The following is a 19,156-nucleotide window of genomic DNA, read 5'->3' as shown; positions in this document are numbered from 1 at the left end:
CGATCCTAGCGCCCTAGTGGTGTCGGCATCACGCATGGTGGGCGGTGGCTTTTGGCGCCGTGTCTGGCGCGCGCGCCTATCTTAGGTTCGAGGCGCGGCCCTCGTCACGCGCCATGCCCACGATGCGTCGGGCCCCTCGATGCTACTGCTTCTTCTGCTTCGCACGGCCGTTTGGATGCGCGCGCACCTGATGGCCGCTCTCCGCCGTCGCTATCAATAGACTCTCGCTGTAAGTGGGATCTGATCTTCTCTGCTTGACGCAGAAGTTTGCAGCGTCGGGCGCTACAGCGCAGCCCTCGGTAATCGCGGGACCACTGTTCCATCGTATTTTTACACATGTGAGCGGCGTCTCTCGCTCTGCCTCCTTGCCTGTCGTTCATTTTGATATGCGCCTTGTAGGCTGCCCAAATTGAACCATCGGTGGTTTCTCCGAGCGCGCCGCGGCGTTCTTCACACGTTCGTTCTATCCTGGTCTTGCGGGTCGGTCTCGTGGGATAGAGCGCTCACGGGTGATCTAGATCTGTGGTTGTTTTCGGCAGACCTCGAGGGAACATCGGGCTCCAGGGCGTAACGCATGCAGGATCTGGATGGATCCAGTACCAGGCGCTCGAGCGCCGGGCGCCAATCGCTTATCGAGTCTTCGCCCCGATCCCCTTGATCCTCCTTGATGGGTATCGACTCGATTGCTGATCCTCGCTCGCCGATTCTTCAGCCCGCATGCACATACTCATACTCATACTCGTAGCATCGCGTCGCCATCCCACCGCGGTCGTGCATCATAACATCATATCCTGGGCATCAGCGGTCTGCGCGTTTCTGGCGGTTCTCGCCCGGCCATCTGCACTCGGCGATCTATCTCGTCTGCGAGCAGCTGGTGTTCGTGCGCGGGCGAGCGCGGCTTTGGGCGAACGGGCGCTCAGGGGGCGTCTGGGCTGTGGGGGTAGAGACTCGAGCAATGCAGACTGCTGGGAAAATTCGTCATTGGCTCTCACGTTTGTGGGGTGCGCGTCGAAGCGGCCCTCGTGAGGGGAGGAATGACGTCGCGAGGCCGCGCGCAGGGCAGGACAGGCGCCCGTTCGCCGCGGCGGGGCATGTGTGTGCCGAACGTACGCTCGGGGTGTGTAGCACAAAGCGCATGTGGCATGTGCAGCTCGGATTCGGCCTGGCCAGAGCAGGCCAGGTCAGGGATGCTTGACACCTATTCGACGAAGGGATCGGCGAGCGCGCCTGTGGCCAGTCACCGTCCAGCCGTCACGTCCGTCCGTCGTGGATGCGGGTCGACAGGATCTTCCCTGGCGGCCGCTCGCTCCGGATCCGGATTCGTGCAGACGACGACCGGGTGGTTTGTTTGCTTGGTTTCGTCAATTTGATGTCCCCCCCGTTTTTCCTTGCCTTGCGCGGGATCGGGTGGATGTGCGTGCTGTTTTTGATCGACGCTTGTGCGAATTTGGCCGGTCGGCCGCCGAGCGAGAATAGGATGATAGGTGGCGGCTTTGCTGCGGTGCCAGAGCAGGCGCAGCGTCGAGCCGGTGGGTCTCTGCGGATTCTGTGTTGTGCCGTGCTTTGGGTCCGTTTCGTGCCCTTGGCTGGGCCTCAGGAGTCGGAGTGGAAGGCACAGCACGCCGTGCGGTGATCGTGATCGGCGGTTTCTGCGGGTTCTGCGGGCGCCGCAGGGGACCGCGGCGGGGTGAGACGCTGGGCCTTCCTGGCACGCGTTCTGCGATTCAGCTCGCGCCGGCACGCTCAGCCGTATGATGCGGAGGAGGCTTTGCGAGTTCGAAGGGTGCTGTGGACGACTGTGGGCGTTTGCGAGCTTTTTTGTTCTGGCTTTTGTTTGTTTGCCGGTGCGCTGATTTGAGGCTGGGTGGTTTGGCGCTGTAGAAGCGCTGCTGCGTCTGAGAGCGGGATGTGTTCCGCTGATGGCTAGAGCTATGTATCGAGTTTTTTTTTTTTTTGGCTTGCTTCAGCTCGCCGTTGCCAAACGTGGGACATCAAAGAAGAACAGATTTGGGGTGTGAAACGATGTGACGGTTATTTCGCACCGCATGATCGCGTCCTGGGGTTCTATGTCACTTACATTTGGGACAGTGCCGACGGCGCGCTGGGGCGCTCAAGTAGAGCCGCGTGCGAAGCGGTCGGACGAGGCGCTGCCAGCGCGCGAGCGAGCGAGCGACCCGCCGCAGGCCCGCAGACGGCCTGTTTAGGGCTGTCGTGTCATGGCGGGGCTCGGGGTCATTAAAGGCTAGGGCGGGTGGCGCGGTGGTTCCATGCGGGTAGCGGTTGTAGTCGCGGTCGTAAGCGCGGAAGAGCGTCGCGTTGCGCGGTGCGGGCTGCATTCGTGTGCACTGCCTGCCAGGCTATTAGGATGACGGATGGCGCGCGCGCGTGCGTTGTGCTTATTAGGGCCGCGGCCGGGCGCGCGGGTGTGGGAGGGTCTGGCGCGGGCTCGGCTCGGACGAAGCGTTGACAGCCGGGGGTAAAGACCATGATGAAAGCGGGAAGGCGTGCGTGCAGCGGGGACGTGACAGCTGCGGGCGGGCGCTCGTGTATTTTCAAAAGGCGCGGGTATAATGGAGTCTTTATTTGAGGGCGAGAACGGACGGAGACGAAGGGAGTCGCCGGATTTGGGAGAATGATGCACGGTGACCGTGGTTCGGTACTTGTTCCTAGGTCACGGTGGCGCTGACGGGCGCCAATCGCGGATATGCAGAGGGTTGGCGCTGGGCCCGGCCAGATTGGGTCGGCGGGTACCGCCTGGCCGGCGCGTGGAAGGGGGCCGGGGCCGGGCCTATTAGGGAAGGAAGTGCGGTGGAGTCGCGACGGGGGGCTGGGGCGAGATCTGGGCAGATGGGGCGGGGGAGAATAAGGTTCGGTGGGGGCGCGGTGCCCTGGGGAAGGAGGGGAGTGGGAAGACGGGGGCGAGTGAAGGGCGGGGTCGGGGAAAGAGGAGGGGAGACACGGGGTGAGAAAGAGCGGGAGAGTGGGAGGGGACATCGCATCTGGGTGCGCCGGCGGGGTGGGGCATCGGGGACGGCCGGTCCCTTCGTTTACGTACTGAATGGGTATCGGACTTGCGGATCACCGATGGGAGAGATTTCGCACTGGATCTGGCGTGTCAGAAACGCCGATCTGGCAACTCCCAGATTCGCCCTCCTCCCCGCCCGCTTATCCCGCCCCACCCCGCCCCGCCCCGTCTTCCCCCGACGCCCCCGCCCCCCACGCCCCCCAGCAGCGACGCACAGCCCGACGCATATACTCACCCTCTGCGCGCCCGGCACGGCGGAGGCGGAGTCGGCGTCGCGCAAAGCTAAACGTTCAGCCGGGAAGCCGCTAAGCTACGGAGATTCAGACTCCGCTCCAAGATTGACGACGCTGTCATCTCTTCTTCTGCCCTCTTCTTCTCTCTTGCTCCTGTCCCTCGCCTCCTCGCCTCCTCCTCCTCCCCGTCCCCGCCCCCGCCCCCCGTCGCCGTCTCTCCCAGCGAGCTACCCCCTCCCGTCCTCCCCTCCGCGCTGCAGCCGTGGCATCCGCACCGAGCACCGTCCTCGCTCTGCGTGCGCACGTCTCGCGCACATTTCGTGTTCAAGATCCGCATTCATCGGGCGATACAAATTACAAGATACGACTCTGATCTTGTCCCCCTTCTTGGCCCCAGATCTCTCAAAATTCCACGACCATGGCCTCTGCCTACGCCTCCTCCGCCCACCACTCCCATCCCACGATGCAGTCGGATTTTCGCCTCCCCTCCCTCAAAGACCTCAACTTTCAATACCGCCCGCCGCTCTCATCCACAGCGCAGGACACCGCTCCCCCGCCCCCGTCGGGCCCCGTCCAGCCTGACCACCCTGGCCCAAATCCCAACCACAACGCTCGCCACGAATGGCCCCGCTCCGCTCACCCTCACCCTCACCCAACCCACATGCTCTCCTCGCAGCACACCTCCCCCGCACCCGGCCCCCACGACCACGCGAGCAGACATGAGGTCGCCTACCCTCCCACCCACTCACAGCAACCTCCGCCTCCTGTGCCCGCCGGCTCCCTCCGCGACGATCCTGCCTCCCACTCCCTCAAGCGTCCGCGCTCCAGTCCCGGCGTTGGCGTCTCGCCCAGGTCCTCTCACGTAAGCGTCCATTTCCCCATTCCCCCTCCCTGCTCTTGCCTCGCGCGGGGGTCCCGCATCGTGCAGGCCACCCCAGCGCGCTCACCACGCTCCATCTGACACGTCATTTCGACGCCTCGCAGGTACCGTACCCCCAGCACCCCTCCTATGCAGCCCAGCAGCCTCCTCCCCCGTACCTCAACCAGCCCCCACCATCACACGATCAGCTCCAGCACCACCCTTCGTCCTTTGCGCCACCACCGCCGCCACCAGGGTACTCGCCATATTACGTGCAGCAGAGGCTCCCGCCACCTCCGTCGCAGCAGCCTCCTCCCCACGGCAATCCGTACCCGCCACCCCCTCCCTCCGCGGAGCACTGGCACCAGCACCAGCACCCACCCCTGCACCATCAGCAGCAGCAGCAGCAGCAGCACCCGCATCACGCACACCAAGGTCCCCTGCAGCCGCAGCACGTACCCCCGTCAGGGCCCTACGGAAAGATGTCCCCTCCCGTGCTTCCGACTGGGGTGGATGTCCGGGCCGCTAGCTATGCGCGCCATGACATAAACGCCAAGATGACGCAGCGCCAGGAGACGCTCACGCAGGTGTGTCTTGACGTCCCTTTTCCCCCATTGTCTTTTTTTCGTGCTCTTGTCTTTTTTTTTTTTTTTCAAAATCGACAAGATACGGGCTTCTTCGTGCATCATTTCTTTGTTCGTCCCGCATGCTCAAAATATCATGTCTCATCTGTTAGCAGATCATGGAGCACTGTTCCGTCCTGTGCGGGTTTGCGAGCCAATACGGTGAGTCTTGTCTTCTGTTGGCCGTCCCTAGCGTGCATCACGCGTCGTCCACATGTTCTGATCCGTCTTGATTTCATTTTCGACCGCAAACGAATCGCCGATTCTAGCGCAACTCCAGGCGAGCCTGCCACACGTCCAGCCCTCGGCCGCTGAGCTCGCGGACATGGGCCAGCGCGCGAACCAAGTCGTCCGGCTACTCGAGGATCTCCGTCGGCTAACGATATCGCCGGAGGACGAGACCGCGAGCGAGGCGGGCGAGGCTTCCGTCGCCGCATCTTCCGTTGCGGAACAACAACAACATCAACAGAGACAGGGGCAGGGGCAGCAGAGTGAAGATCACAGGCCGCCCAAGAGGCCCTGGGAGGATATGTCGGACAGCGCGACGTCACCGGATGCGTCCGCTTTGGCTGCGGTGAGTGGCTCAGACTTCGAGGCCCACGGCCCCTCTCTCGCCACGAGCGAGAAGCGCGTTCGACAGGGTGTTCTGACAGCCGTCTTTTCCTAGGCGCAGCAAACGGCTGAGGCAGACATGGAGCTGATCCGGACGAAGCGCGCGACGACGTCCGGCCAGAACGGAGGGCCAGGGCAGCCGAAGAGCAAGTACAGAAAGCGAAGCGTGAGTCCCGTCCTGTCCTGCGATCTGCGCGTTGTGCCGGCGTATCTGACCTTGTTGCTGATTTTTTCGTATTACGCATCGTGCTCCTTATCCCCACATCCTTGTCCCGCTCGCTTCTCGCTCGCGCGCCTGCTTCTTCCGTCTCGGATCGGACAATGCGCCGCGGGACACTTGAATGGATTTTCGATCGGTGGCGGCGAACGGACGTTTCTGGGGCGATTGGACGGTTCATGTTGCGGTAACGGTGTGCACAGCGCGCGACACCGCCAGGAAAATGTCATTCATGTAATATTCGGGAGACGCCAGAGTGGCGCCGGGGACCTGATGGCGCCCGGACGCTGTGCAACGCGTGTGGCTTGCGTGAGTGCCCTACCCCAAGGTCTTTCGCTCTGATGGATGGCATGCTCATTTGGATCGCGTGCCGGCGCCTTTCCCTCTTCTTTTTTTCGCAGACTACGCAAAGTTGATGCGCAAGCGCGACAAGGCGTCAGACGGCAAGCCTGCGCGGATCGATCTCGAAACGCTGCGCGCGTCTACGCGTCTGGCAGAGGTCTCGGGTCAGAGCATGCCCCCGCCGTCTGCACCGTCCCTGCCTCTCCCGCTACCGACAACGACCCTAGCACCCGGGGGACATCTTGGCAGTGGCAGCAGTAGCTCGGGCTCGCCGAAACGACCGGGCTCGGGCATGGGTGGACCGTCGTCTCAGGGCCAGGCGCAGGGATCGTCGCAGAGCCAGCAGGCGCGGTCGCAGCCGCCCACGCCGACGGCGGCGGCGTCAAAGCCGATTTACCATGGCATGCCACCTGCCAGCGGGAGTGGAGGCTCACAGCTGTCGCACCAGCAACACCCGCACCCGCATCCGCACCACCCGCACCACGGGCAGATGATGCCGCCTCCGCCGCCACCGGGTTCTGCGCTGGCGCACCAGCCGCATCAGCAGCATACTCAGTATCAGCAGCATCCGCACCAGCAGCAGCACGCGCAGCACGCGCACCAGCAGCATCAGGCGGCGCAGGCGGAGAGCATGGCGCCGCCGCCGCCGCCACCGTGGGCATCCCACGGGGTCGCGGGGCCGAGCCCTGGGCAGGGCGCGGGTGCGAGCGTCGGGCCCGGAGGGGGGAGCGTCGGGCCGGGCGCGAGTGGGAGCGGGCGCGGGTACGAGTCGTTCATGCGGACGTCGCACGCGCACGCGCACGGGCGGGGATCGCCGCATTGAGGTCTGCAATGCGGATGTGGGTCCAAGTATTCTGGGTGTCCCGAGCTCATTTTATAATATTCTTTTCTCTCTTTTCACTTTTTATTTGTTTGTTGGGCGGCTCCGTCTCCGGCTCCGCCCACTCCATGCATCCAGTCGCCGTTTTGCAATACACAAGTAACTTAGATAGCAGTTGTACCAGCCGAAGCCGAAGCCGTTGAGGCTGGAAGCAGGGTGTGCGTGCGTGCTCAGGCGATCGCCAATCTACAAAACGTATTCAATGCCGGCGGACTCGATATTTTTGTTCGTCTTTTTCTTCTACACATATATTTCTCGCACGTTTCTGTGTATTTTTCTGTTTGTTTGTCCTCGGTCGGCCGATTGAATATTACGCTCTGTGGTGCCCTATTCTTTGACTCTTTCGTGGCGGTCTCGGTTGAGTGCCCAAGCAGGTGCGTGTGCAGGCGGGCGAATGCGTAAGTATTAAGGAAAGAAGGCGTGTGGGTCAGGAAGTGCTTGTACAGGAGGCAGGTATGTATGTATGTATGTATGGAACTTGAGTCAGTGAATGTGGGGCCATCATTGTGTATCGGGGTGATGTGGAGCGAGATGGGGAATCTTGGGCCCGAGAACTGCCCGAGACGAGAGGGCGCCGTTCCAGATGAGATGAGATGCGATGAGATGCGATGAGATGCGATGAGATGAGATGAGATGCGATACTGATGCGATGGGGTGCAGATACTGCGTGCAGATTGAGATGTGGGGCTCCCTGGGGCTCCTCGTGGCGGGATCGTTCATCATTCGATCGGGCGGCTACGCCACTTGCGGCGAATAGTAGTCGAATAGTAGTCGGATGGCCACGTCGGGGTGCTCGTCTGCTTGCTTGCTGTGGTCTTGCTGCGTGCTTTCTCATTGCAGAAATGCGCGAGCCATTGGGCGCGGCGCGGCGCCACGGTGCGCCACGGTTGCTCCTCATCGCGGCGCGGTCGGCCGAGGGCGGAGGATGCGGATGGGGCTGGGGCTGGGGCGTGGGAGTGCCTGGGAGCGTCTGGGAGCGTCTGGGAACGTCTGGGAACATCTGGGAGCCTCGCGAGGCTCACTCTGGCTCTCTGAGTGCAAGCTGCTGTAGGGGACGGACGGGACAGGCTGGACAGGCACCAGGGACTGGCTGTGATCCACCCGCGACGCGTGACGAGAGCGAGATTGTCCGTCTGCCGAGCGAGAGTCCGTAGGTCCGAGCGTGTGTGATCCGAATAGGGAGAAGGCTGGGGAAGGCTGGGGCGGGGTATAGTACTGGTACAGTAGCAGAGGGAAGAGAAGGAGGGGAGAGGGTCGGGAAGCCCTAGAGAAGCGGGGAGCGGGCTGGAGCGGGGAGCCTGGGAAGCGGCAGAGTGCTCGTCGGCTCCGCGCTGGGCGATCTTCCACACCGCGTGCGGGTGTCGGGAGATCAGGCTCTCCCTGCTCTACTCATCGGTCGGGAGCCATCGTGTCCTGAAGGCCAGGTCGAGGCGGCGACCGGGCTTATAGTACTATTAGAAAGGACTTTGGAGCTTGAGGGAGCTGGGTGGGCTCGGGTCTTGACTCTTGTGAGGGGTTGGTTCGTCGTCGATTGCGGCCGTTTTCTGGGAGTCTGTTCTTGGAGAGATGCAGCCCAATAGATATCATCGAGCGAAGAAGCCCAGAGAGCGCCGTCGATCGGCATAGCCCCACTTAACGCTCGAAGGAGATCCACGAGCACACCTGCACTACACCACGGCTTCACGAGAACCTGCGAGGGCCTCCATCTTACATTTTCAATACGTCTCTCGCGCTGTTCTGGCACTTGTTTGGCACACTCAATCATGTGCATCTCGGCGTTTCTTGTGCTGCTGGGACCAGGACTTCGAGTGGGCGCGTGGCTAGTAGTTGGAGATAATAAATGTGGTACTACATACTTAGGAAGTACATGTTGACTGGAGAGAAAGTGTACAAGGATGCGTGAAGTGGATACGAAGTACATCTTTGGTTTTTTTGGCACCTGGCGAGAGCTGGGAATCTCCGTCGCGGACATGGAGTCCACATGGGTCCACTCAATCGTTGTAGCCGCGCGCGCGCGAACTTTCTTCCTTCGGCTGAGGAACTTCGACGCCTTGCTGGTGCCATATTTCCAATTGGCGATCCTTCGCGACCTTCCCATCGCGCTCGTACTCGGCAACCGAGATAGGGCGCTCGCCGTGAGGCGTCGCGCGCAGGGCGTGGCGCGTCGAAGGCCAGAAGTCGAACGTCGCGCTGTGAGTCACGACCTACCAGTCGTCGTCCGATGATGTCAGCGGGCACGAGAAGGAGCGAGTCCGAGCGCTACTCACCCTGTTATCCCAGATGGCGATGGCGTTCGGCGTCCACTTGAACCGCACTTGGAAGTCCGGGTTCTCGCTGAGCTGATGGAAGAGGAACGAGAGGATGGCATCCGACTCCCCCTTCGGCACGCCGACGATGCGGCGCGTAAAACCTGGCAAAAATAGATTAGTATATCGAGTTTACTCAATTCGAGCTTCTCCAGCAGCGTGATGGGCAGATACGCACCTGGGTTGACGTATACGCTCTTCCAGCCCGTTGCAGGGTGGACGCGCACGACGGGATGCACCGACTCGACGGGCTCGCGGCGGACAGGCAGGCCCGCTGCGCGCGCGCCGTCCGCTTGTGCGACTGCGCTGTGCACGGCGGTGAGGCCCTCAAGGTACTTCTGGAACCCTTGGCTGAGCGACGAATACACCGCGTAGCCGGAACTCCAGAGCGTGTCACCGCCGTATTCGGGCCCGGTGTAGATCTTGAGGGACGTGGTGCTTGGTGGCTGGATCTCGTACGAGACGTCGGAGTGCCAGAGCTCGAGCTTGGTGAAGGCAGAGGGATCGGGGCGGCGAGAGCCATCGTTGTAGACGACTGAAATGCGGATGAGAGCTGATAGAGAGTATAGGCGTGTGGGATTTACCGTGCACTTCCTCGAGTCCTGGTTCTTTGGGGACGGGGGTGGTTGCGTGCTTGTGCAAAGGTCCATAGTGACGGGCCAGGTCGAGTTGTTCGTGAATGTTGATTTCTTGATCGCGCAAGACTATACACAAGAATCAGGCATGGTCCTGACTCAACCTTGAAGGGTACGTACAAACGACGCCTCGTTCTGCGATAAGCAGGGCACTGGGCGGCATTCAGCATGTCAAGACGCTCGACAGAACCAGATACTCACAGCTCATCCTTCTGCGAACCTGACAGCTGGCGCAAGTCGATGCCGTGGAGCTCCGTCCCAATGGCAGGCGTCAAGTGGACGACTTTTGAGGCCGCCGAAAGAAGGCCTCGCTTTGCGGAGTCGGCATGCAGCCCGCGCTCGACGACCTTTACTTCTTGCAGAGGCGCCCAGGAGACATTTGGGAAGTGGGGCTGACAGCACGGCCTGTCAGACCGCGGACGTGCTGAGAAAAGGTATGCGAGCGCACCTTGTATTGAGACCACTTGTACGAGTCATTGCCGTCATCTCCGATGGATGGCGAGTAGAAGGGGTTGAACACCTTCTCAGAGTTGGAAGCGACCTCGGTGTGTTCGCTCGTTGCGACGGGGGCCATGACTGGAGAATGAAGAATGGGTAGGGCTGCTGCTGCACCAATGCTGAATAGGGAAAGAACACAGTATCTTCGATACTCTTATATACATCATCTGAAAACGATATTTTGCTGCTCATACACACGAGACCTTGCGCAAAGAGAAGGATGGATTGCGACAATGATCACGTGCGTTATGTACGTCGAGGATACCAGATACAGCCAGACTTTCTCCCAGACGATTGGCATGGGTCCTTGAGCGCTACATGAGTAAGAGAGGGCAAGGCATTGATGCCGTACACCATGAGCGATACACTGCTGCAATGTCAGCTGGAGTAAATGGCTAGCAATAGCCAAAAACAGTGGAGTTTGATAGTGGGAGGTGCATACTGAGATGATGTGGAAGCGATATGAGGAACGTTATCTGGCGTGCCTTTCGATCGAGTTAGCCACCGGCCGTGGGTTTTGAGGCAATGATGTGCTTGCAAACAATGCGTGTCGACACTGTGTCGACTTGAGCAGTAAGGGCAATAGAAAGCAGCGCATATTAAGGCACCTGAGAGCGATAGGGCCTAGACAGGGCAACAGCGATATGAGCAATTTTGACGTTGGTTAGAGCGCAACGAGCGTGAGAGGGGGTCCGAGGACGGGTATCGACATGGACACCCTGGATATATTTTTGTAATTGTGCACAATTGTCTGAGCAAGCATATGTAAATACCGTCGAGGTGCGCAAGGGTGCGCATGAACTCGAAAGATGCATACGCGCCAAAGCGATACCATGCGACGCCTTTGTGCCCTGGATTCGGATAGTTTGAATCTATCCTCTCGTTCCTCTCGTGACTGGAGAGCCTCCGGGGATATCGGTGACAATCACCGTAGCATGGCAGCGTTCCGTTGGAGGTTCTGAACGGCCTTGGTGCTTGCAGGATGAAGGGATGCTGGAGAGCGAGAATGTGTGCAAGAGGTGCAAGGTGAACGGATCTGACCGCCACCAAACATGATGCGCAAGGCACGAGATCTAGGATCACGAGCCTCTTACGACTCAGCGCCTCCGGAAGGCCGCATTGCTGCCACCAACGACTTGCACCGTCCTCCGACTCCTGTTCTGTGAGACATTTCTTAACAGTAGAAGCAGTATATATATATATCAACATGGGTTAGTGTCCTCAAGTCCATCGTTAATGCCATTTTCGTGCTTACTGTTGCTTTTGGGCTCTCCTTAGGTATCCCCAAGGTCAGTCCATGTTGGCAGTTGTGGGACGGCCCTAACAGTGTCCTTCCCTCCAGTTCTTCAGATACATCTCGTGAGTGACATCCTGAATTTAGTCGGCATGTCGGCATTCACGCTGTCTCATAGGGAGCGTTACCCGCTCACGTCCCAAATTATCGAGGAGAACAAGATTCCCGAGTTCGGTATGCGCCACTTTCCACCCACTGTCGATTGACGGTCCGCTGATCTTCATTGGCTTGGGAAGATAATTTGTATCTTGATTTCAACGGCATTATTCATTCATGTAAGTCGTCATCTACCCACACCATTTGCACACGTTCCCACACATCGGACAGGCTCACATCCGAACGACGATGACGCGCATTTCCGACTATCAGAGGAGCAGATATTTACGTCTATATTCGCCTATGTGGATCATCTTTTCGGGAAGATAAAACCCAAAAAACTCTTCTTCATGGCTGTGGATGGTGTTGCGCCTCGCGCAAAGATGAATCAACAGCGGAGTCGGCGATTCAGGACTGCGAAGGAGGCCAAGGAGGTCAGGGAGAAGGCGTTGAGCAAGGGAGAGAAACTCCCAGACGAGAAGGCGTTCGATAGCAATTGTATCACTCCGGGTCAGTCCTCTTCCGTCATTGTTCACGCATCTAGATCCCTTGTTAACTTGGTGGTGCCTCTATTCACTTCTGTTGACTATAGGGACGATGTTCATGGCGAAGCTCTCCGAGCAACTCCGCTATTTTGTGAACAAAAAGATTAGTGAGGATTCGAATTGGCGGGATATCCAGGTCGTATTGTCTGGACACGAAGTGCCTGGTGAAGGGGAGCACAAGATTATGGAGTACATCCGGTTGTCCAAGGCGCAACCGGAATACAACCCCAACGTGCGGCATTGCTTGTATGGGCTGGATGCGGACTTGATCATGTTGGGTTTGCTGAGTCACGACCCACATTTCTGTTTGTTGCGTGAGGAGGTGAAGTTTGGCCCGGCGGCGAGGAGGAAAGGAAATGGAGGGTATGTGTTTGCCTGAGCGTCATTCACCCTAAACTGAATAAAATGCAGGCTGGACACTATCAATTTCTACTTACTCCACCTCTCGTTGATGCGAGAGTATTTAGATCTGGAATTCAGGGATATAGCGAACGAGCTACCTTTCGAATACAATCTCGAACGAGTGATCGACGACTTTATCCTGCTCGCTGTCTTCATCGGGAATGATTTTCTTCCACATCTCCCGGATCTACACATCCACGAGAATGGTTTGGAGAGACTATTTGACGTATATATGAAGGTTCTGCCTTCGTTAGGTACCTTTCCAGATGTTTATACTCTGTACAGGGACTTATATTGACCATCATATAGGTGGGTACTTGAACGACAGCGGTTTGATCGATACCAAGAGGCTACAAGTCATCCTGGACGAGATGGCTCAATGGGAGCAAGAGGTTTTCGAGAAGGAGTATGCGGATTTGAATTGGTACAAAGGGAAACAATCCAAGAATGCCAAGGAGTTGGAGCATACGCGAAACAAGTCGAAGCTTGGTGAGTGTGGATATATTGTTAATATATATCCTGCTCATGGGTTGGGCAGTCTTGACTCCTTCACAGCGATCTATCTTCGATAGTGTCAAAGCATTCGTCTTGGAGCATCGAGGCCTGCACTCACCAGCGCAACTACGCAATGCCCGGCTCGACATGCCGAATACTTTCCCAGCGCGTGACAGGACTTTTATCACCGACCTCGCGAATGATTTGCACCTGGAGCTCACGTGGGATGAGTACGACGAAAATGATCAGAACCTCGTTACATTCCGGTTCCCTGGGGCGCTGGAGCCTCCACTGCCTACCGATGACGCGGGAGACGAGAATGACGAAGAGTGGGAAAGTGAGGAGGATGAAGAGGCGACGGAAGCCGTTGACAGGGTGTTGAAGAAGTATGCGAAAGCGAAGGTCTCGAACGACGAGGAGGATGGTGATTTTGATACCCGACACGATCGATCGGTCAAGGCGAAAATGGACGAGTGGAAGAAGGGATATTACGTGGCAAGTGTGCTTTTCTGCTCGTCATGTTGACAGCTGGCTGACTTCCTCGTAGAGCAAGTTGGAAATAGACTTCCATGATCCTGAGCAGATCGGGGCACTCGTGCATCGCTACGTAGAGGGCCTACAGTGGGTTATGTATTATTATTACAGCGGTGTCGCATCGTGGAGTTGGTTCTATGACTACCACTACGCACCTCGAGTGTCTGGTGAGGAACCCCACACAATGCCTCTTTCAGAACTAATGAGTTGCTTCAAGATTTGAAGGGTGTCGATAAAATGTCGTTCACCTTTGAACTCGGCAAGCCATTCCGACCTTTCGAACAGCTGATGGGTGTCTTACCCGAGGCAAGCAAGGAGCTTATCCCGACGGCATTTCAAGTGAGACAATCGACTGAATAAATCGTCCAGTCATTTATGTTTTCTCCCAGGATTTGATGTCCAACTCTGAGTCTCCGATCTTGGATTTCTACCCACAAGAGTTTGAGCAAGATTTGAACGGCAAGAAGCAGGAGTGGGAAGCAGTGGTGAAAATTCCTTTCATTGACCAGGAGCGACTGCTTCGCGCGATGGCCTGTAAGTCTTTTCCACATGCGCTTTTCACGGTTCATCACTCAAATTGCTCATACAGCACGAGAGCACCGTTTGACAAGAGAGGAGCAGCAACGAAACAGCTACGGAACAAGCTACCAGTTCAAACATAATCCAGGCGAGCCGGTTACCTATCCCTCGTCTCTTCCAGGCTTCTTTCCTCCGATTTACCGCTGTACATGCATCATGGAACCCTTCGATTTGCCGACTCTCGACGGCCTGCATCTTGTACAAGGTTTGTGTGATGGCGTCTTCCTCGGCACGGAAGCCTTGGCCGGATTTCCTTCTCTCAAAACCCTCCCTCACACTGCCATGCTTGGCCATCACGGCGTGAATGTGCACGGGTCAGAAAGCCGCAATAAATCTATGGTCATCCATATTGAGAACACGTTCGAGGGTAAGAAGTCCGAGGACATCGCGCGCGAGCTCATTGGCAAAAAGACGTTCATCGGATGGCCGTTTTTGCAAGAGGGGATGGTGGCTGCAGTGTCGAATTCCTTGTTCAAGTATGAAAAGATGTCCATCGTGCAGGGAGGTCCGCAAAAGGTGGTGGGAAATCCGCACTCGCAGCAGGGATTAGCTATGTGGAAGAGCAAGGCCGAGAGGATCACATATGTCTACTCTAAGAAGTGCGGCGTAATCCCCGGCGATATTGATATCTTGTTGCATGTCCGCCCCCTCAAAGGTCGGTCTCGTTCGATCATCGCCTCCCTCCTGATATCGTTGACATTTACATAGGTCTCAAGCGCTTGGAGAGTGGAGCCTTGGTCAAGGACTATGAAGACTATAGGAAAGAGGTCGAACAGGCTGTGCAGCTGACTGTCTCTGACGTTGTCTCCGAGGACCCTCGTTTCTTAGAGAGAAAGGCACCACCTCTGTCCGAGGAGTTCCCAGAGAAGAGCAAGATCTTCTTCCTCGGAGAGCACGCGTACGGTGTCGCAGCCCAGGTATCTGCCACCACGGAAGACGCATTGTCTGTCATCCTCGTTGTAAGCACACGTCACAATCATAGTCTTTGGCCATGCCTGAACGCTGCAGTAGTTCTCCCCAACCGACAAAACGGAAAACGAGAAATTCAAAGAGGTCGTGACAAATCGTTCCCACATGCCTTACTATCCGTCTTTCCAGGTCGCAGAGAAGATTGGGGTCTCGGGTCGTGCATTGTCTCGAATCACATCGAGCTTCATGGTCCTCACTTCGGACAATCAGAAGGTGAACCTCGGACTGAGTTTGAAGTTTGAGGGTAAAGGTATGAAAGTGCTTGATTACTCGCGGAAGAGTGGCGGGGGCGGGGGCGGACACTGGAAAGACCGTAAAGTTTGGGAGTTTAGTGACAAGGCTGTGGATTTGCTCCAGGAGTACAAGGTGAGATTGGATCAGTCAGAAGATCATCCCAGATGATCATCCCAGTTTCCAGGCAAAATTCCCGGAAGTCTTCTTAGGTCTCGATCGCAATGGTGATGGTAAGTTATGATGCCTTCGTCTGGGGTTACTTTTTGACGAGGTACCTCTAAAGACATGGTCAAGGCGGAGAAAATGTTTTCGAAAGAAGCTGATCCAGATGCTCGGGCCAAATCGGTCAGGACGTGGCTGGCATCGAAGGGTGTGCGTGACTTTGAACCTGTTTCTTTGGATTGCGACCAGCTTGGAAAGGTAGCTATCGTTGAATCCGATTCGGGCTATGACTTAATTGACCTAATTGATCCTTTCGCAGTCGACGGTGGAAGAGATTGAGAAACTTGCGAATACATTCAACCAAAACCGGTCCGCGACTTTCAAGAAGGCCATCGTGAAAGGCATCCCTCGGCAGGCCGTTCTCAAACCTGCACACGCCGTATACCGCCTCCAAAACCAACACTTTGCTATCGGGGACAGAGTGACGATGGTGCAAGATTCCGGCGGTGTCCCGCTCGCCGTTAAAGGCGTCGTGATCGGGCTGAACGAAAAGAACATGGACGTCGTTTGGGATCACCCCTTCATGTCAGGCACGACGCTGAGCAACCGGTGAGCGTTCAGCGTTTAGCCAGGGTCGAGCGAACCGGACTCATCGGCGGATAGGTGCACGCAGTACCGAGGCTCCACTGTGGAATTCAATACATGCTTGAATCTGACGAACCCCCAATTCATCACGTCTGTCAATCCCAAAGCGCCACCGCCTGCAGACGTCCACTCATCGTTCGCTCCGCGACCTGGGCCGCATTCTGTTCCGCGTCCAGCACCCGGCCAGCAGAGCAACGGCGGCTTCCGGCCCCCTGCTCTTCAGACTGAGCAGTACGTATGGCCTTACAGAGTATGTTGACCGTATTCTCACGCGTGCTCCTCAGCCCTGTCCATATCATGACGAACCCCAACCGGGGGCGCGGTGCGTATGTCAACGGGCGTGGCGGCCATCCAGTCAACGGAGCGCCGCATGCCCCGGCTGGCGACGCTGCACCTGATTCTCCTCAACAAAATCGCACGCCGCAGGTCCCGCCGCAGGTCCCGCCGCGCGGCACCGCCAACGGAATGCACCCGAGAGGCGGCTATGTCCCGAGAGGCGGCTTTTTCAGAGGACGTGGGGGCTTTGCTCCAATGTCGAGAGGTGTGCGAGGGAGGGGACGAGGGTATGCGGCACCCCTTCAGTCGTGAGCTCACATGGTGGACGTCCTTTGAAGTCAGAATTATGTAGTCCATGTGCAGATGCTGTGTTTCATTCTTGAAGTTTTCTATATCTATTACACTACTCTTGCATCGTAGTTGTGCTTCCGCATGACAGGGACGTTTTTGTTCATCGTTTTTGTTCATTCATGTGGGGGAATTCAGTTTCGAGCCCTCTGGCGAGCCAATGTCTTCAAGCTGGATACACTCGCACCTGACGTTACGCGCGAGACCGAGGGATTTGTCAATCTCTCCGTTAGTTGATTGCATATTGAGGATGACCTCTGGATCGTAGATGAGGGCAAGCTTGTTGCAGATACTGTCCGACATTGCTATGACTTGTGAGCCTGGGTTGATGATGGACTCAACAAGTTGCTGGTGGTTGACAAGGGGTATGATTGACCTTAAAGCAGGGGATTCTTTAGTGACAACGAGTGGTTGGGGAATCTGACTGGGTGAGAGCGAGCTGAGATATTGTTCGTAACAATCGGGCACCACGAGAGATCCTGGCGGAGGTGTCTCTGGTTGGTGGATTATATGAGCAAAGGAGGAGACTGTCAATGTCGGTGGGTCAAGGTCATTGATCATGTAGGAGGGTTCTGCATCTTGGTACAACATCCTGACTTGATTTGGGTCCTTGAGAGGTGTCCTCCTTGCCAATGTTGCCTCACAAACTTAAGATCTTACCTCCGGGGCGAGCGAGAGGAGTTTACACTGAGTAAGTGTCACCTATGTTGACATGGCCTGGTTAGAGACCCCAATCTTCTCATTATAGATAGGTGCCATTGTCTTATATGCTGGACCATCTTTCTTAATTGCAGGACCATTAGGTAGTGCCCTGATGTTGCAATCATGAGGCGGTGCATAAGTAGCATTGGGGATGTTGGCAAATGGGTAGACTAGAGGTTCTGCCAGTGCTGGTGCACGAGGTCTTGTCAAGGCTGCAGCTTGGAGGGCTGATGCTTCTTGAGGTACCACTGGGGTAGGAGATATTGTTATAAACTGCTTGTTTGGTAACCCCAAGAGTAGGAGGTTCTTTCCTAAGTTGCTCATAGAGGAAGGGTGGTGTTATGATCACAACTTATTGGGCCTTTATGGCAGTCTATGCTGTTGAGATTTACTGCAGCAACAAACGTGCACGAAGGCACAGTGGTATGTTTTGACTTCGAACGGACTATTACATAATATGCTACCAGTTTCCTTTCATGGACTTACTTGGACATGTTACCTTGCGGAGTTGATGCCTTGGTACTATACAGTTCCTATTCACACTCTGAACACACTATCGTTACCATACGTTCGTCATTATCGAGCACCTCAGTTGTTGTCTACATGCACTGAGGTGAGCTACTATATTGTTCATACTTTTGTAGATCCTTTACTGACTTACCGTAGTCATTTGTTTGCTCGCGCTTCTATTAGGTACTTGTTATATATATCAGTCGTTGTCTACACGCACTGAGTCATTCGTTTGCTCGCACTTCTATTAGTCGGCCTCGTAAACTCCAACATATGCCAATACAATCATTACAACTATCAGGTGGCCTCACATCCTGAGGCATACATGAAAGTACAGATAATATTTTTGGTCATCCACTCCTAATGGACTATCCATTGCTGGTCAAGTATCACGAGCCTGTTGCATATCAGGAAATACACAAGTTGTCTTTTCTGTCTTATATGGCTCAATAAGTGAGATAAGACAGTATAAGACATGAAAAATGATGAGAAGCTGTCTTGTGGACAACAGGTCTATATCATCAAGATGGAGCATAAGCTGAAAGACGTCAAAATAAGCTGTAAGACCAAGTGAAAAGGCCTAAAAATTCTTGTCTTTCCGGTGACTTGCCTATAGTAGCTACCTTGATATAAGCCTAATGTCATAATGAATGCAGCTGTGCTCTCGGAAACTCTCAAAATGCTTTCAAAAAGTATTGGATAGATCAATATAATCAGTATTTTTTGGGCAATTTGCGGAATATAGTAGTATATTATACATAGCTCCTCGTAGACCTTGTCTCAAGCCCCTGCAGCTAATTTCCTCCACGCCAAAGCAATGCTTCATTGTATGGGCAGCCAGGTGTCTCTGGATCCAATTGGTGAAGCTGACTATTCAGCTGTGAAGGCGGTGATTGGGCCCTGGAGATGTGAGGGGCACTGTGGCCTTTGCAAAAGAAGAAACATGTAAGCACAAACTACAAGAAGAAGATCAGGAAGAAAGCTCACGGATCACTCCTCCAAGGAGTCCTCAGCAGCCAAATCTGAGTCGATGTCGACACACATTGCATATCCACTTGTTAACGCCGGCTGCTCTGGCATGTCCATATGCTTTGGGTCCTCCATGCCCACAGTCTCCTGTAAATTTGTTAGCACG

The 19,156-nt window shown here is 56.2% G+C and overlaps 6 protein-coding genes across 6 annotated transcripts; 2 read left to right on the top strand and 4 right to left on the bottom strand.

Annotated features, from left to right (window-relative positions):
* Positions 1 to 2,235: 2,235 nt before the first annotated feature.
* HETIRDRAFT_165672 (uncharacterized protein) lies at positions 2,236 to 2,994 on the bottom strand (the record flags this gene model as incomplete). The annotated part of the gene is made up of 1 exon (XM_009547353.1): positions 2,236 to 2,994. The coding sequence occupies one exon, from the start codon at positions 2,992 to 2,994 to the stop codon at positions 2,236 to 2,238; it is 759 nt and encodes a 252-aa protein (XP_009545648.1).
* A 2,416-nt stretch (positions 2,995 to 5,410) lies between these two features.
* On the top strand, positions 5,411 to 6,068 carry HETIRDRAFT_247589 (uncharacterized protein; the record flags this gene model as incomplete). Its single annotated transcript, XM_009547352.1, has 3 exons — positions 5,411 to 5,518; positions 5,773 to 5,878; positions 5,971 to 6,068. Coding segments are annotated over 3 exons (312 nt in total), but the record flags the coding sequence as incomplete, so codon positions are not given.
* A 1,442-nt stretch (positions 6,069 to 7,510) lies between these two features.
* On the bottom strand, positions 7,511 to 8,562 carry HETIRDRAFT_109087 (uncharacterized protein; the record flags this gene model as incomplete). The annotated part of the gene is made up of 2 exons (XM_009547351.1): positions 7,511 to 8,176; positions 8,257 to 8,562. 2 exons carry the CDS (start codon positions 8,560 to 8,562, stop codon positions 7,511 to 7,513), a joined length of 972 nt encoding a protein of 323 aa, XP_009545646.1.
* Positions 8,563 to 8,782: 220 nt separating this feature from the next.
* On the bottom strand, positions 8,783 to 10,306 carry HETIRDRAFT_315329 (uncharacterized protein; the record flags this gene model as incomplete). The annotated part of the gene is made up of 7 exons (XM_009547350.1): positions 8,783 to 8,995; positions 9,059 to 9,201; positions 9,276 to 9,632; positions 9,682 to 9,801; positions 9,853 to 9,884; positions 9,934 to 10,124; positions 10,181 to 10,306. The coding sequence occupies 7 exons, from the start codon at positions 10,304 to 10,306 to the stop codon at positions 8,783 to 8,785; spliced, it is 1,182 nt and encodes a 393-aa protein (XP_009545645.1).
* Positions 10,307 to 10,439: 133 nt separating this feature from the next.
* Positions 10,440 to 11,224, bottom strand: HETIRDRAFT_149225 (uncharacterized protein). Its single transcript, XM_009547349.1, has one exon. The coding sequence runs from the start codon at positions 11,043 to 11,045 to the stop codon at positions 10,830 to 10,832; it is 216 nt and encodes a 71-aa protein (XP_009545644.1). The 5' UTR covers positions 11,046 to 11,224; the 3' UTR covers positions 10,440 to 10,829.
* A 392-nt stretch (positions 11,225 to 11,616) lies between these two features.
* Positions 11,617 to 17,233, top strand: HETIRDRAFT_444676 (uncharacterized protein; the record flags this gene model as incomplete). Its single annotated transcript, XM_009547348.1, has 21 exons — positions 11,617 to 11,698; positions 11,761 to 11,799; positions 11,852 to 12,130; positions 12,213 to 12,443; positions 12,877 to 13,056; positions 13,106 to 13,563; positions 13,610 to 13,683; positions 13,708 to 13,763; positions 13,814 to 13,935; positions 13,986 to 14,130; positions 14,186 to 14,830; positions 14,884 to 15,134; positions 15,187 to 15,510; positions 15,563 to 15,608; positions 15,662 to 15,798; positions 15,860 to 16,149; positions 16,204 to 16,416; positions 16,470 to 16,507; positions 16,612 to 16,726; positions 16,948 to 17,037; positions 17,078 to 17,233. 21 exons carry the CDS (start codon positions 11,617 to 11,619, stop codon positions 17,079 to 17,081), a joined length of 3,819 nt encoding a protein of 1,272 aa, XP_009545643.1. The 3' UTR covers positions 17,082 to 17,233.
* Positions 17,234 to 19,156: the final 1,923 nt, after the last annotated feature.

This window comes from Heterobasidion irregulare (genome assembly GCF_000320585.1).
Source record: "Heterobasidion irregulare TC 32-1 unplaced genomic scaffold scaffold_04, whole genome shotgun sequence".
Taxonomy (NCBI): domain Eukaryota; kingdom Fungi; phylum Basidiomycota; class Agaricomycetes; order Russulales; family Bondarzewiaceae; genus Heterobasidion; species Heterobasidion irregulare.
The sequence above is the reverse complement of the archived record's forward strand: the minus strand, read 5'-3'. Positions and strand labels throughout refer to the sequence as shown.